The following is a 17,610-nucleotide window of genomic DNA, read 5'->3' as shown; positions in this document are numbered from 1 at the left end:
TGGATCGTTTGGTGGGTGGATGGATTGATGGGTGGATGGATTGGTGGGTGGGTGGATCGTTTGGTGGGTGGGTGGATTGGTGGGTGAATGGATCGTTTGGTGGGTGGATGGATTGGTGGGTGGGTGGATTGGTGGGTGGATGGGTGGGCTGGGGGTTACTGGGTGCACTGACAGGCGTGATGAGTGGCTCTTGCGACACGACGAACGATGTGCAGTTCTTACGCAACTGGTTAAGCAACTTTGGGAACTTGGGCGCTTTTCTCTCTCCCTCTGTGAGTGCGAGAATGTTATCCCCCAGGCTGCTGTGGTAGTGTCACGTTTGTTCAAAATACCAAACTGAAACCTTTTGCAATGAATCATGTCGGCATTAATCACAAATACTGCATTGTCTTTGAAACCGCTGTGCCACATCCTATCAGATGCACTGCATTCTGGGAGTGCATCGTATCAACAGCATTGGTTTTGACATTTCAGTGTCTCATCAGCAGTGCCGGGCTTGCATGGGACCGATGCTGGTGACCTGCCAGATGTTTACAGGCAGAAACCGGTTTCGACATTTCAGTTTCTCATCAGCAGACGAATGTTTAATTGAAAAATAAAACGGGTAAAAAACAAGTTTTTTTAATGCGCGCACGCCCACACTTTTATTTGCACTCAAAATTGGAACATTCAGTCATTTGACCTCAGAATTAATCAAATTTGATGTGCTCTGTAAACGTGGGTGGCTTGCATGCAGACAATCAAACCCCCCCCCCCCACACACACACCAACCACATGGCCGGTGATTCTGATTCCAAGGTTGCGGTTGACCGTCGGAGTTTGGCACTCGTCATATTCATCTCCAGCAATGGAATCGATTCTCCTGGGATCGATTCCCCGTGACAATCAGGAGGGAATCAGGAGTAGGGGGGGAGGTGGGGGGAGAGGTGGCCGGCTGGGGGGGTCTTTATTTAGCGAGGCTGCCGACTGGTGGCACTTCACTCGGAGCAGACATGGCTACAGGTGAGGTGTGGTTCACGCGTGTCAGCGCTCTCTCTCTCGCTCTCTCGCTCGCTCGCTCGTGTGAGCACTCACTCCTGTGTGAACTGTCACTCGTGTGAGCTCTCACTCACTCACACGTGAACTCTCGCTCGTGTGAGCACTCACTCCTGTGTGAACTGTCACTCGTGTGAGCTCTCACTCACTCACACGTGAACTCTCGCTCGTGTGAGCACTCACTCCTGTGTGAACTGTCACTCGTGTGAGCTCTCACTCACTCATGTGAACTCTCGCACGTGTGAGCACTCACTCCTGTGTGAACTGTCACTCGTGTGAGCTCTCACACGTGTGAGCACTCACTCCTGTGTGAACTGTCACTCGTGTGAGCTCTCACTCACTCACACGTGTGAACTCTCGCACGTGTGAGCACTCACTCCTGTGTGAACTGTCACTCGTGTGAGCTCTCTCACACACAGGTGAACATTCACACAGGTGAGCGTGTCACACACACGTGGGTGAGCGTGTCACACACGTGGGTGAGCGTGTCACGTGGGTGAGCGTATCACACACACGTGGGTGAGCGTGTCACGGGGGTGAGTGTGTCACACACACGCGGGTGAGCTGTCACATGTGTGAGTGTGTCACAACACGGGTGAGTGGTGGGTCGCTGAGTCACGGGGGCTCAACCTCGGTGACGGGATTGTGGGGGTTGGGGGTCGTGAGGGGGTGGGGGTCGTGAGGGGGTGGGGGTCGTGAGGAGGTGGGGGTCGTGAGGGGGTGGGGGTCGTGAGGGGGTGGGGGTCGTGAGGGGGTGGGGGTCGTGAGGGGGTGGGGGTCGTGAGGAGGTGGGGGTCGTGAGGGGGTGGGGGTCGTGAGGGGGTGGGGGTCGTGAGGGGGTGGGGGTCGTGAGGGGGTGGGGGTCGTGAGGGGGTGGGGGTCGTGAGGGGGTGAGGGGGTGGGACTCTACCGCATTTGGGGTCCCGGACTACCATCCAAAGTCCGAGATTCGGGTCGGGTCCCCTCGGCGTTCCGACGCGGTCCAATATCCGGCGTCTCGAGCGGGCAGCCGCGTGCTCTTACCTTCATACAATACGCGTGCTACACGTTCCTATGGCGGGGACGAGTCCGTCCGCAGGGAGGGCTGATGGGCTGAGTCACGGGTCTCCGTTTCGAATCAACGTGCGTTTTTAAGAGTATTTGCCTGCGATGCATTTCGCTGAGCTGGAACCGTTCGTGGCCAGGTGGCTTCTATTATAAAAGCGCGGCGTTTCGTTTGTCCGTCAACTCAATCATAAGGGAGCCTTTCAGAAAGTTTTAGAAAGTGGACCTCCCCCCCAAACTCCGCATGTGGCGGTGAACAGTTGACGCAACAGAGTCATATAACTTCAACCGAGAAGATGGATAGAAATTGAGCAATAATTGGGAGGATGTTATTATAGTAATAGGTTTTTACCCGTTCAACTGGTACAAAAACTGACACCTTTATACAAGGCATCATGTTTGCAATAACCACAACACAAGCAGTCAAAATGTAAACAAAAAGAAACAACTCTGATAATGATAATGATATGCACTGTCCTTGAAGTTGATTGGTCCACACCCGAGACAGCTTTTCTTAGAGCCTAGTCTCACATGGTGTTGGACCAGATGACGCCAAAAGGCGTACAACTTCAAGGACAGTGCATATCATTATCATGATCAGAGTTGTTTCTTTTTGTTTGCATTTTGACTGCTTGTGTTGCGGTTATTGCAAACATGATGCCTTGTATAAAGGTGTCAGTTTTTGTACCAGTTGAAAGGGTTAAAACCTATGACTCTATTTTGCCACTGGTAAAGGAGATGTCTCACAGGATGTTATTAACCAGGTAAAACCATAACTGCTTTATGGTTGTTGTCTATCATATCTGCCGGGTACTCGTCTATTTTTCCGAGTTAATTTCCCTCCCCCGCATCCCCAGCGTTTGGCATTGCTGCTGCATTGGCATTGCTGCTGCATTGGCATTGTTGCTGCATTGGCGTTGTTGCTGCATTGGCGTTGCTGCTGCATTGGCGTTGTTGCTGCATTGGCGTTGCTGCTGCATTGGCGTTGTTGCTGCATTGGCGTTGTTGCTGCATTGGCATTGCTGCTGCATTGGCGTTGTTGCTGCATTGGCATTGCTGCTGCATTGGCATTGCTGCTGCATTGGCATTGCTGCTGCATAGGCATTGCTGCTGCATTGGCATTGCTGCTGCATTGGCATTGCTGCTGCATTGGCATTGCTGCTGCATAGGCATTGCTGCTGCATTGGCATTGCTGCTGCATTGGCATTGCTGCTGCATTGGCGTTGTTGCTGCATTGGCGTTGTTGCTGCAATGGTACTCGTGCACCGCCCATGCTTCTGCTGTTGTTGGTGCACTTGGGCTACGCCCATCTCCAAACCCTTATAAACAGTTTGCCTTTAGAGGGTAACTCCTTTGCCTGATGACGACTGCTTGTGTTGCGATCAAAACACACTTCTTTTACTTGCACAGTAAAGTAATTGTTTTTTTCATTTGCTATACAGCCGGATAATAACGACAAATCGCTAACCTTAAACACCCAGTCGTTCATAAAAGTCGAAGGCGGTATAGTACTATAGTCATAGAGCGAGTGCAAAATCACTGAACCGGAATTGATAGCTTGAAAGCATTTAGCGCGGGGCCCTTGAAAGTGCGGGGCCCGTAGCATATGTGGCTACTTTAGCTTCTAGGATAATATAATCCGGCACTGCTACACACCCTACATACAACAGAGTCAGTAGTCAGTTTAACACGTAGGCTTTCGCGACCAATATTATTCATAATCAACGTTTTTGGCGAATTGCCCGATGATGCTGGATGCAATTGCCAGCGAAACGTCGTACTACTCAAAAACTTGTAAATGTTGTGGTTTCACGCTTCAACACACCGGTGGGCTAAAGCAGTGAACTATTTTGTCTTTTGTCAACGTGACACTTTTTTACTGATTGGTCGTGTCGGGTGTTGGAGGGTTACGACACATTTATAAATAACGCGATCTAAGCCCAAAAACGTTGATTATGAGAGTCAGTAGTATCTGCACACATTGAGTGAGGGAGGGGGGGGGGATAGGAGGACATCGGTGAGGACGAAGATGCGAGACACCAAGTGGCTCAGAAGCCCTCTGCAGGAGCTAGCGAATAAGAGAGCCGAAGGCAGCACAAATTGTCGTCTGAAAAAAAAAACATCTGTACAGCTCACTGGGCCTTAACTGGTCGTTTAGCGAGTTTAGAAGCTTCTTGGGCTAGCGCCAGAGGTCGCAACCGGGTACCCGATACCCGTACCCTACCCGATACCCGGCTACCCGTACCCGGCCGGGTACGGGTACCCGTTTGCGACCCTGGTGCGGCCGGGTACGGGTACGGGTAAGGAATCAAAACCCGTTTGCGACCTCTGGCATGCGAGCCACGTGACTCAACCGACGCAGCCTCGCCTGCCAGAGGAGTCCACTGACGATGGGGACTGTGTTTCCAGATCTCTCAAAGATTCGTGAGCTCCTCACACATAAACCGAGGGATGGATCGTAGGCAGGCCCGCCTGAATGTTTCAAACCGGAGCAGGCGTTCATTTAAAAGGCTCCACGTTTCGCAAGCATAGAGGCATCACAGTAGCCGAGAAGACCCAGAGTAGCAAGATTAATATATTCATAATCAACGTGTTTGAGTTTAGATCGCGTTATTTATAAATGTGTCGTAACCCTCCACCACCCGACACGGCCAATCAGTAAAAAAGTGAACTATTTGTCTTTGTCAACGTGACACTTTTTTACTGATTGGCCGTGTCGGGTGGTGGAGGGTTACGACACATTTATAAATAACGCGATCTAACACCCAAAACGTTGATTATGAATAATATTGGTCGCGAAAGCCTACGTGTTAAAGATTAATATATTCTTCCGCCAGACTGATTCGGAGTTGAGACCTCCACTGCATACGAACAACTGCCCAGTGCATGGGAAACTCCTCCAAATCTCAGGGTACGGGAAACTCCTCCAACTCTCTCCACGACTGCCCAGGGGTACGGGAACTCTTCCAAACTGTCTCCACGACTGCCCCCAGAACTCGTGGGGGAGCTGAGGTGGTGGAAGTGTTTGATGGCACAGAAATACCCAGGCAGGTGCTTCGTTTTGGAGAGGCTAACGGTGAAGGCCGTTCAACACACACGACGCACACTTTAAGTGAACGTTCCAAAGGTCGCAGCGTTGGCCAGCGATGCCCCATCCGTGAACTCGACCCATAAACTTGCGCACTCGTCAGAGCAGGGGGAGAAGATACAAACTCCACACTCGCACACAAAGACAAAGATCACCCGTGTAGCCTGTAACAGGCTGTTGGGGCAAGTGCTGTTTGCGAGCAGCACCTGTGAAGGCCGAAACAGCACACGTGGGGGTGGGTGGCCAGCACCACGCCAGGCCGCCTTTGTCTCCGCAGTGGCGATGTTTACACACCGCACCAGGTACTCATTTGAGGCTAAGTCGACCTAGGGGAGGCCCAGGACCGGTTCAGATAATCGTCACCGGTGTTGGTGGCCGTGAGCGGGAATCGAACTCGGGTGGCCCAGTTCGTAGCGCGGCGTAGCGCGAACCGCTACACTGCCACTCCCCCCGTACTCTTATCACTCCCACACACTCAATCACGCATTCTTGCATAACAGGGGCAGAACACACACATTCCACTCACTCACAACTGCTCACTCGCACTCAACGACTCAAATTTGCAGAACACGATACAAACTCCAAACACACAGCCACTCACACATACAAACTCCACGCTCAACACTTTAAACACTTCCAAAATACAGGGTTTTTTTTGGGTAAATATATAAATGTGTCGATAAACCCGCCACCACCCGACACAGCCAACTAGTAAGATTTGTCATGTTAACAGAAAGTGTCCAGTTCGTGTGTTGGAGAGCCAAGACACAACATTTACAATCTGAGTACGACGTTTCGCCAGTAATTCCAACTAGCTTCATCAGGCTAGTTGGTGGCGGAGTTAACACATTCTGATAAAGCCAGTTGCAATTACTGATGAAACGTCATCAGCCTGATGAAGCTAGTTGTATTTCGATTTAAAGCTTTCGTGACTGCAGGGATTCATCTTCTTGGTTCTTTCGGTAAAGTCACGTAGAATGGAAATAATAAAACAATATTTAATAAAAATAAAACACAATAAAATAATTCTCACGACGTTTCGGCCACAACGCAAGCAGCCGTCCTCAGGTGAAGAACAGGTCTGTCATTCAGACTCTGTCTTCTCGACAGACCTGTTCTTCACCTGAGGATGGCTGCTTGCGTTGTGGCCGAAACGTCGTGAGAATGATTTAATTATGTTTTATTTTTATTATTTTATTATTATTTACATTCTACGTGACTTTACCGAAAGAACCAAGAATAAACTAGTTGTAATTACTGATGAAACGTCATCAGCCTGATGAAGCTAGTTGCAATTACTGACGAAACGTCGTACTCAGAAGGTAAATGTTGCTGGTTTACTCTCCAACACACCAGTCTGCTGTACTCGTAGCAAATTGGCACGTTCTGATTACGTGACAAACCTCACTAATTGGCTGTGTGTCGGGTGGTGGTGGAGTTAACGACACATTTATATATTTGCACGATCTAACTCAAAAAACCTTTATTTATGGATATTGGTCGCGAAAGCCTACGCGTTAAACTGTAAACACTTGCACGCACACTCACTCCAATCACTCGCACCCAATCAAGACACCAACACTCCGTGTAGACTTTCCCCGCGTTGTAAGTTACAAGAAGACTCGGTGCTATGAAGCGATAACCGGTTGAACCAGCAAGTTCTGCCATCCCAGAATATTATGCATTGATTGGCATTCCCCAACAGCCGACGTACAGACAGACTGTATGGCAACATAGCCCCAGGGATAGATATATAATCACAGTACCGTGCACAATGCAGAAAGTGGCTCAAGAAAAAGCTTTTCCGTCACAGTTCCTATGATTGCTTTCTAAATCCTTTATATTAAGTTCACTTGCTTGCGCGCTTACGACCGTGCAAATCTTTCGGTCGTTTTTTAACCCACTTCCCGTGATCCGATCGAGCTGACATTTTGCACACAGACTCGTTGTGCGTGACAATGCATTTTCGTGAAAAAAAATTCCAAAATTTTACACTGTTTAGGATTTTTTTTTTAAAATATTTAATTACCAATTGCTTAATGCTGCCAGACAATCATCTGACCCATAGGTGGCAGCCATCTCAAGCCAGAGGACGAGAGGACTCTAGCCGCCACGCATATAAAGGATTTATAGTGAAAAACTTTGTTTTTACGGGTTAATTTTTCATTGCTTTCATGGCTTTATTTTGGTGATTTCGAAAAGTGTATTGGTTTAGCCATGTTTGTTTGTTGTAGTACAGAGTTAAACTGATGGCCTTAATCTAAGCTGTCTTGTGGTTGTTGTTGTTTGACTTGCATCCCACTGGGATTTTTACACACAGAGCGTTGGTGTACGGTGCTTTTTCTGCAAAATTTTGCTGTCTTTTCTTGGATTTTCTGTTTGCACTTAGTCACATATTCACTTTAAGATGTTTTTTGTTCATGTTTTAGTTTTTTGTTTGTTGCGGTTGCACCCGATTCAAGAGCCGAATGGCTCACAGGGCTATACCTAATAAATGAACTTGAACTTTAAAGGCGCTGCGAAGGGCTATAATGAATCCGTGCAGAAGGAAAGCCGAATGTGAGGCTCTTTCGGTCCACAAATCCTCCCTGCCGTCCCAGAAATCACGTGCGATCAACAAATCGTCACTCTCGAGCATGCCTACGATATTCTTAGTTTTTTTTCCGGTAAAGTCACGTCAAATTAATAAAAGTAAAATTAAAATAAAATAAATAATTTAATTTACTTACGTGACTTTACCGAAACAACCTAAGAATATGAATCCTTGCAGTCACGAAAGCTTCAAATCTAGAATGCCTATGATACTCTATGCTTCTTTCGGTAAAGTCACGTAGGTATAAAATAAAATAAACCACGACGCTTCGATTGCAACACAAGCAATCATCATCAGGTGGGAAAACCACAGCAAGACTTTGTTTTGCTGAAGTGGGAGAGAGAGCTGCCGTGGTCAGAGGTTATATAGGTAAGAAAGGGGGGAGGGGCAAGGGGAGAGAGAGGGGGGGGGGGGTAGGGGGAGGGGAGGGACGTGAGGCTGGGGGGGGGGGAATTAACTCTGAAAAATCGACTAGTACCCGGCAGATATGATAGACAACAACCATAAAGCAGTTATGGTTTTACCTGGTTAATAACATCCTAGCAATGATTGCTCAATTTGTATCCATCGTCTCGGTTGAAGTTGTGTCTATGTTTATATATCTGGATGGCTTCACGAACAAACCTTTGATGTCGTCTTTGGTTCTTTCGGTAAAGTGACGTATAAAGAGAAAGTAATAAATTAAATACTAGCATACGACGTTTCGATTGCAACACAAGCAATCATCATCAGGTATAAATGAAATAGAAACACAAATCTAGTACACTTAGAAATGTAATGTAATACAACAGAGAGTCGGATAACATAACAGTCAACACCCTACCTGGTTGATTACGTTCTTCCTGAGAATGCTAAATTTGAGAGAGAGATACAATACAGAGCCAGAGACATATAGACAGACATATAAGCAGACAGATATCACAGAGATACATAGACAAAGGTTTGCAGAGTACCTTGGTCTCGGAAAAAAACAATATCATGCGAGCCCACAGCGTTATAACAATGGTCAGCTACGGCAGAGGTATTGGTTCTGCCGTGTTTCAGATCTACCTTGTGTTCGCGGACACGGTCCGAGACATGTCGTTTCGTTTCCCCGATGTAACTGCTGCCGCCAGGTACAACTCAAGTTTGTAAACTCCAGGGTATTGCATGTCAGGATTGACATCCTTCACAGATGGGATTAGATCACGGATTTTGTGTACTGTATTGAATCGGACCTGGATCTTGTGTTTGTTTAAGATTTTGGAAATATTTTTGGTAACACCTGCTATGTATGGGAACGTGATGGTTTTGATTGGCTTCTCAGGGGGTTGTTTCTCCATGGTTGGAGAAACAGCTTTGCGAATAATGCGGTCCGAGTACCCATTTTTCTTGAGGGCCTGGTGTACGTGTTCCAGTTCACTGGCTAGGTTGCGTTGGTCGGAAATGCAGTGGGCCCTATGGTGTAGTGTTTTGATGAGGGAATTCTTCTGTGCCGGATGGTGGTGGGAATCAGGTTTCAGATAGGAATCTGTGTGGGTGGATTTCCTGTAGACAGTGTCCCAACGAGCCGTCAGGTCTCTTCTCAAACAAAACATCCAGGAAAGGTAGCTTACCATCCTTCTCCACTTCCATGCTGAATTTGATCGATGGGTGTATGGAATTGATGTGGTTGAGAAATTGGTTCAAAGTTGGCAGGCCATGTGGCCAAATGACGAAAGTGTCATCCACATATCTCTTCCACAAGAAAGGACGTAGGGTGGATGTCTGGATGGCATCTGTTTCAAATTTCTCCATGAAAACATTCGCTATAACTGGCGATAAGGGGGAACCCATGGGGGTACCTTCATTTTAATCTTAATTTTGGAGCTTTCGTGACTGCAGGAATTATTCTTTGGTTCTTTCGGTAAAGTCACGTATAAAGATAAAATAATAAATTAAATAATAGCATACTACGACGTTTCGATTGCAACACAAGCAATCATCATCAGGTATTAAAGAAATAGCAACAAAAATCTAACCAGAAAACTATAGACAGACATATAAAAAGGGTAAAACCTATTCTTATATTGTTTACTTTTACACTTTACACTCCTATCGTGTTTTTGTATTGTGATTGTTGTTGTGATGTTCCGACTCAGTGACTCTACTGGATATCTGTAAACAAAACAAAGAGGTCCTTTGTAGCTCATTGGATTCCTCCAGCATAAATATAAATTTCAGACGCTGTCTTTCCGACAGACCTGTTCTTCACCCGAGGACGACTGCTTGCATTGTGGCCGAAACGTCGTGAGAATTGTATTTTATATTGTTTTATTCTTATTATTTTATTATTTCCCTTCTACGTGACTTTACCGAAAGAACCAAGAAGATGAATTCCTGCAATCACGAAAGCTTTAAATCGAATTATAAATATTCTGATTGAGACCGCCACCCCCCACCACGTCACCCCCCCCTCCCCCATCTCCCCCCTTCACCTCCCCCCAACTCCCCCCCTTGACCCTCCCCACCTCCCCTCTTGACCCCCCCCCCACCTGCCCCTCCCCTCCCTAAGCCCCGCCCCCAGCTGGTGCCGCGCCTAAGAAGCTGCTGGTGCTGGACGTTGACTGCGGCGTGGATGACGCCCAAGCGCTCATGGTTGCCCTGGGAGACGCCGCGCGCGCGCGCGTGCTCGCCATCACGTGCTGCAACGGCAACACGCACGTGCGCCAGGTGGCGGACAACGTGGCGCGCGTGCTGCGCGCGTGCGGAGCGAGCGCGCAGGTGAGGAGGGGGTGGGGGGGGGTCCTCACCTACACCACTCACCCCAAAGACAAAGGTGGGGGGGCAATGCTGGCTAGGAGATGTTGACTACCTCACCTGGTCTACAGGAGGTCGTGGGTTCGATCCCGACCCTGACGCCTGCTGCTGTATATTTGGAGTTTGCTGTGTCTCTCTCCATGGTGAGATGTTAACTACCTCGCCTGGTCTACAGGAGGTCGTGGGTTCGATCCCGACCCTGACGCCTGCTGTGTATTTGGAGTTTGCCGTGTGTCTCTCTCCATGGTGAGATGTTAACTACCTCGCCTTGTTGTGTAGAATGGTTGAACTGGGAGGTTCTAAGAGTTGTTAAGGTCCGTCTGATGTAAAGGTGCGGCTGAAGCACGCTGTTAGGAATGAGCCTTTGTTGTGTAAACTAGTTGCGGATGGTGTAAAGGTGCTAATCCCGCGTGTCCCCCGCAGGTCCCCGTGTTCCTAGGGGCCTCCTCGCCGCTGCTGGCCAAGCAGATGGACGCGTCTCCGTTCCACGGCAATGACGGTCTGGGGGACTCCCCGGACCCCCCCGACCCGAGACCCGTGGCGGTGAAGGAGCAGGAGGAGCACGCGGTCAATGCGCTCGTCCGTCTGGCCAAGGAGAACCCGGGACAGGTCCATTGATTTGTATCATTGTACATATATACACGCACGTCTATGCGCCGCTTCTCGGTGGCAGCCCCAACAGTCTGGAACGATATCCCTCTGCACATTCGCAGCATCACCTCAATCGCCTCCTTCAAGAGAGACTTAAAAACTCACCTCTACAATCATGCTTTCGAGCGACTCTGAGCTTGGCTCCGCGCCTCTGAGTTGCGGCCATTACGTCCGCAAATTTGCGCGCGTTATAAATTTAACTATTATTATTATTATCAATAACAAAATATATTATAGTCGATGTTTCAGCCTAGGCTCTGGCCTAGGTCTCGGCCTAGGCTCCGACCCTAGGTCTTGGCCTAGGTTCCCTACCTAGGTCTCGACCTAAGCCCCGGCCTACGCTCCGATCCAAGGTCTCGGCAAAGGCTCCGGCCTAAATCGCGGCCTAGTCTCCGATCCAGGTTCTCGGCAAAGGCCCTCGCCTAAGTCTCGGCAAATGTTCGGACCTAAGTCTCGGCCTAGGCTCTGGCGTGGGTCTTGGCAAAGGCTCCGGCCTAGGCCTCAGCCTAGGCTATGGCCTAGTTGTCGGTCGTATAGGTCTTGCAACCCCTGGTCTAGGTCTTGGCCTATACTCCGACCTTCGGTCTCGGCCTAGGCTCCGACCCTAGGTCTCGGCCTAGACTCCAAGCCTAGGTCTCGGCCTAGGCTCCAAGCCTAGGTCTCGGCCTAGGCTCCAAGCCTAGGTCTCGGCCTAGGCTCCAAGCCTAGGTCTCGGCCTAGGCTCCAAGCCTAGGTCTCGGCCTAGACCCCCCACACTACATCTTGGCCCAGACCCCCCACCCGAGGTCTCGGTCTCTCGGCCTCGGTCGTCAGTCTGCTCCGTGCGGCCCGCAGATCACGCTTGTGGCCGTGGGGCCCCTGACCAACGTGGCGCTTGCGATGCGCATGGACCCCGACTTTACCTCGCGCCTCAAGGAGCTCTACATCATGGGCGGCACCGTGGAGGGTGCGTGCTCGCCGCGCCCGTTTACACATTTGGTGTTTTATCAGCAGAGTCGGGCTCGCTTGAACGATTGGTTCAACACGGGCAACATCTTGGACCAGTCGTAATATTTTGCGTCTTATCAGTAGTCAGGTAAGTTTGAAACCATTGGTTTAACCTGAGGAGAACTTTTCGATTTAAAGCTTTCGTGACTGCAGGGATTCATCGTCTTGGTTCTTTAGGAAAAGTCACGTAGAAGGGAAATAATAAAATAATAAAAATATAACATAATAAAACATCATTCTTTTGTCAAGGCGCTCTTCCCCCTCCAACCCAGCAGCTTAAATATACGCCCCAAGCCTGGTGGTGTTTCATTCAGACGCTGTCTTTCCGACAGACCTGTTCTTCACCTGAGGACGGCTTCTTGCGTTGTGGCCGAAACGTCGTGAGAATTATTTAATTATGTTTTATTTTTATTATTTTATTATTTCCCTTCTACGTGACTTTACCGAAAGAACCAAGAAGATGAATCCCTGCAGTCACGAAAGCTTTAAATCGAAAAATGAATATATTATCAGAGTATGTTGTTTGTTTTCATTCTGCCCACAAGTATTGTTGTTAATGCAGACGTGATTCCTTGTAAAAGGTTTCAGTTTGGTGTTTTAACATCCTAACACAGCTGTTTTGTTGCCAGAAAAAAGGGGAAAAACCCATTCTCATATTTTGGTACTGGCAAAGGAGGTCCAATGAAGTATGTTAAGACTACACGAGGGATCTTTGCCTCTGTGGTGCATGCAGCACGCGGGAATTGCACCATGTGCGGGGAGTTTAACTTTGCTGCGGACCCTGAGGCTGCCTATGTGGTGCTGGAGACCTGCAGCTGCCCGCTCCTCATTGCCAGCTGGGAGTTCACCGTGCGCAACGCCATTCCCTGGGTGTGTAGCACAGAGACTCACCTACCCACTCACCTACCCACTCACTCACACGCTCACCTGCCCCATCACTCACTCACCTACTCACCTACCCACTCACTCACACGCTCACCTACCCCATCACTCACCTACCCACTCACCTACCCACTCACTCACACGCTCACCTACGCTATTACTCACTCACCTACCCACTCACTCACATGCTCACCTACCCCATCACTCACTCACCTACCCACTCACCTACACACTCACTCACACGCTCACCTACCCACTCACTCACACGCTCACCTACCCACTCACTCACACGCTCACCAACTCACTCACCTACCCACTCACTCACACGCTCACCTACCCCATCACTCACTCACCTACCCCATCACTCACTCACCAACCCACTCACCTACCCACTCACTTACATGCTCACCTACCCGCTCGCTCACACGCTCACCTACCCACTCACTCACACACTCATCAACCCACTCACACGCTCACCTACCCACTCACCTACCCACTCACTCACACACTCACCTACCCACTCACTCACTCACCTACCCACTCACCTACCCACTCACTCACACACTCACCTACCCACTCACTCACTGAACCTACCCGCAAACTCACACGCTCACCTACCCACTTATTCACACGCTCACCTACCCACTTACTCACACGCTCACCTACCCGCAAACTCACATGCTCACGAACCCACTCACCCGCTCGCCTACCCACTCACTCACCCCGCCGCTCACCCACCCCTGTGTGTTGCTACTGCTGCAGGAGTTCTACGACGCGTGGACCACCACCGACACGGAGCGTGGACGCTTCGTGAAGCGCATCTCGGCGAAGAGCACCGCCTTCGCTCGGGAGCCCGGGCGCGGATCCGTGGTACCACTCACCACCCCCCCCACTCACTCACTCACTCACCCACTCACTCACCACCCTCCCACTCACTCACTCACCACCCTCCCACTCACTCACTCACCCACTCACTCACCAACTCACTCACTCACTCACCCACTCACTCACCACCCTCCCCACTCACTCACTCACTCACCCACTCAACACCCTCCCCACTCATTCACCACCCTTCCCACCCACTCACCACCCTCCCCACTCGCTCACCACCCTCCCCACTCCCTCATCACCCCACTCATTCACCACCCCCCCACTCGCTCACCACCACCCCCCCCCCCAACTCACCACCCTCCCACCACCTTCACGCTCAGCACCCTCTCTCATTCACTCACCACCTGTTGCTCGCTCCCCTCTCCACTCATCTCCCTACCTTGTCACTTCCCATCATCTCCCCCTCTGCCTCCCATCACGACGAGGAAGCCACTGGCTGCTCTGCGCTTTGCAATCATCTCGTTCGAAAAACTCACTTCTGTAGAGCGGCGTTCTTGCGTCTTGGTTTGTTGTCCTTCCCCCACGCACCTTCGATTGTCACGGGTTGGCTACGTACGATGAGAAAGAAGTTCAACATACATGCATGCAACACGCATGCAACACGCATGCAACACGCATGCAACACGACTACAACATGCCTACAACATGCCTACAAAATGCCTACAACATGCCTACAACATGCATAAAACATGCCTACGACATGCCTACAACATGCCTACAACATGCCTACAACATGCCTACATACACCTGCCCCGTCTCTGTGGACACCAGGAGCTGTTTGCTGGGCCGGGCTTCGTGCCGTGCGATGTCTACGCAGTGGCCGCTGCATTGGACCCGGACTTCGTGACCCAGTGGGCAGAGCACTCGGTGAGTGGGCACCGGAGGGGGGCACTGGGGGGGGGGGCACTGGGGGTGGGGGCACTGGGGGGGGTGGAGGGAGGGGGCACGAGGGGGGTTATGCCCCTCCCCCCCATCCAGATGGCAGCATCAGTGTTGATATTTGGAGGTTAAAAGCCCTCCACAACAACAGCACCATGTCGATTTAAAGCTTCTTTCGTGACTGCAGGGATTCATCTTCTTGGTTCTTTCGGTAAAGTCGTCACGTAGAAGGGAAATAATAAAATCATACAAATAAAACATTATAAAATAATTCTCACAGCCCTGTTCTTCACCTGAGGACGGCTGCTTGCGTTGTGGCCGAAGCGTCGTGAGAATTATTTTATTATGTTTTATTTTTATTATTTTATTATTTCCCTTCTACGTGACTTTACCGAAAGAACCAAGAAGATGAAACCGCACCGTGTGTTTGCGCGTGTGCGGGGAGTGGGGGCGCGACGGTTAGCGCGCTGCGCTACTCACCCGGCGAGCCCAGTTCGATTCCCGCCGACGGCCAACACCGGGTCCTGGGCCTCCCCTAGGTCGACCCGGCCTCGAATGAGTACCCGGTGCAGCGGTGCGTAAATCACCGCCACCGACCGCACCCCGTCGCCGCTAACGGCACTTGCCCCGACGGCCCGTGCGAGGCTTACGCGGGTGGGGGGGGCCTTTGTCGTCTTTGTCGACGTCATGGACGCTGCACGTGCTTCTCCTGTTCCACGTGCTTCTCGTGATCCACGTGGTCCGCGTGATCCACGTGCGCAGGTGCGCGTGGAGCTGCACGGCGCTCTGACGCGCGGCCAGATGGTGGTGGACTGGATGGGCATCATGGAGGATCGGCCGCTGGTCAATGCGCGCATCATGGTCCAGTGCGACACGGCGCGGCTCATGGCCATGCTAGTCGCGGCTGTGCAGTGACCGGTTGGAGGGACGCAGGCTCCCGCCGAATGACTCACTCACCCACTCACCCACTCACTCACTCACTCACCCACCCAGCCACTCACCCAGCCACTCACCCAGCCACTCACCCACCCAGCCACTCACTCACCCACCCACCCACTCATTCACCCACCCACCCACTCACCCACTCACCCACCCACCCACCCACTCACCCACTCACTCACCCACACACTCACCCACCCACACACTCACCCACCCACCCACTCACCCACCCACCCACCCACTCACCCACCCACCCACTCACTCACTCACCCACCCACCCACCCACCCACTCACTCACTCATCCACTCACTCACTCACTCACCCACCCACTCACTCAATCACCCACCCACCCATCCACCCACCCACCCACCAACCTATCCACTCACCCACCCAGCCAGCTACCCACCCACCCACTCACCCACCCACCCACTCACTCACCCACCCACCCACCCATCCACTCACCCACCCATCCACTCACCCACCCACCCATACACTCACCCACCCACCCACCCATACACTCACCCACTCACCCACACACTCACCCACCCACCCACACACTCACCCACCCACTCACCACCCACCTACCCACTGACTCACCCACTCACCCACCCAATCAGTCACTCACTCACCCACCCACCCACTTATCCGCTGGGGCTTCTGGCATCCAAAGAGGCGCGGGCTGTCTGCCTTTTTGTGATTTGTCTCAACAATAAATGACACAAACGTCAGCGTCGCCTGTCTCAGTAATCTGTGTTGGCCACTCGAGGTACAGAGCAACGCACCAACACAATCACATGTGACCGCCATGAGCACGGCGCCGGGCGACGCTTCAGTCCACGTGGCACCTGGCATCGTCCCCACAGCATCTTGCCTCGTGCGGTGTGGTGCGGTGCGGTGCGGTGTGTAACGACAGAGTCTGAATGAATGTCTTCTCGACAGACCTGTTCTTCAGACTTGTTCTTCACCTGAGGACGGCTGCTTGCGTTGTGGCCGAAACGTCGTGAGAATTATTTTATTATGTTTCATTTTTATTATTTTATTATTTCCATTCTACGTGACTTTACCGAAAGAACCAAGAAGATGAATCCCTGCAGTCACGAAAGCTTTAAATCGAAATATAAACAAGACCAAGGGGTAACGTTAAATAAAAGTGCGTAACAATTAAAGTGTTTAAGAATGAAAGTGTGGAACAATAAAAGTGTAACAATGAAAGTGTAACAATTAAAGTGTGTAAGAATGAAAGTGTAACAATAAAAGTGTGTAACAATTAAAGTGTGTAAGAATGAAAGTGTGGAACAATAAAAGTGTAACAATGAAAGTATAACAATTAAAGTGTGTAAGAATGAAAGTGTAACAATAAAAGTGTGTAACAATTAAAGTGTGTAAGAATGAAAGTGTGGAACAATAAAAGTGTAACAATTAAAGTGTAACAATTAAAGTGTGTAAGAATGAAAGTGTAACAATAAAAGTGTGTAACAATGAAAGTGTAACAATTAAAGTGTAACAATGAAAGTGTAACAATAGAAGTGTGTAACAATAGAAGTGTGTAACAATGAAAGTGTAACAATAAAAGTGTAACAATGAAAGTGTGTAACAATGAAAGTGTAACAATAAAAGTGTGTAACAATAAAAGTGTGCGATTCTCGATTCGGGGTTTGGCATTCGACTCCAGCAATGGAATCGATTCTCCCGGGATCGACTCCACGTGACTCTCAGAAGCGATAAAGGGGGGAGGGGGGTGGGCGGGGCGAGGTCTGGGCGTGTGGGCGGGGCGTGGAAAGTGGGCGGGACGTGGAGAATGGGCGGGGCGTGGAAAGTGGGCGGGGCGTGGAGAGTGGGCGGG

General features: G+C 50.4%; 1 protein-coding gene across 1 annotated transcript; it reads left to right on the top strand.

Moving 5' to 3' along the window:
• The first annotated feature begins 988 nt into the window (after positions 1-988).
• LOC144950960 (nucleoside hydrolase-like) lies at positions 989-17,313 on the top strand. The gene is made up of 8 exons (XM_078881143.1): positions 989-1,002; positions 10,294-10,502; positions 10,962-11,147; positions 12,024-12,135; positions 12,910-13,046; positions 13,821-13,928; positions 14,721-14,816; positions 15,591-17,313. Exons 1-8 carry the CDS (start codon positions 993-995, stop codon positions 15,741-15,743), a joined length of 1,011 nt encoding a protein of 336 aa, XP_078737269.1. The 5' UTR covers positions 989-992; the 3' UTR covers positions 15,744-17,313.
• The last annotated feature ends 297 nt before the right edge of the window (positions 17,314-17,610 follow it).

The sequence above is a fragment of the Lampetra fluviatilis genome, chromosome 60, assembly GCF_964198595.1.
Source record: "Lampetra fluviatilis chromosome 60, kcLamFluv1.1, whole genome shotgun sequence".
In the NCBI taxonomy this organism is placed as follows: domain Eukaryota; kingdom Metazoa; phylum Chordata; class Hyperoartia; order Petromyzontiformes; family Petromyzontidae; genus Lampetra; species Lampetra fluviatilis.
Note: the sequence above shows the minus strand (reverse complement) of the source record. Positions and strands in the feature narration are given on the sequence as shown.

Excerpts from the sequence above, each read along its gene's own strand:
- LOC144950960 (XM_078881143.1), top strand. Across the intron at positions 12,136-12,909 it reads CATGGGCGGCACCGTGGAGG|CACGCGGGAATTGCACCATG; the intron begins GTGCGTGCTCGC and ends TGGTGCATGCAG. Across the intron at positions 14,817-15,590 it reads CCCAGTGGGCAGAGCACTCG|GTGCGCGTGGAGCTGCACGG; the intron begins GTGAGTGGGCAC and ends CCACGTGCGCAG.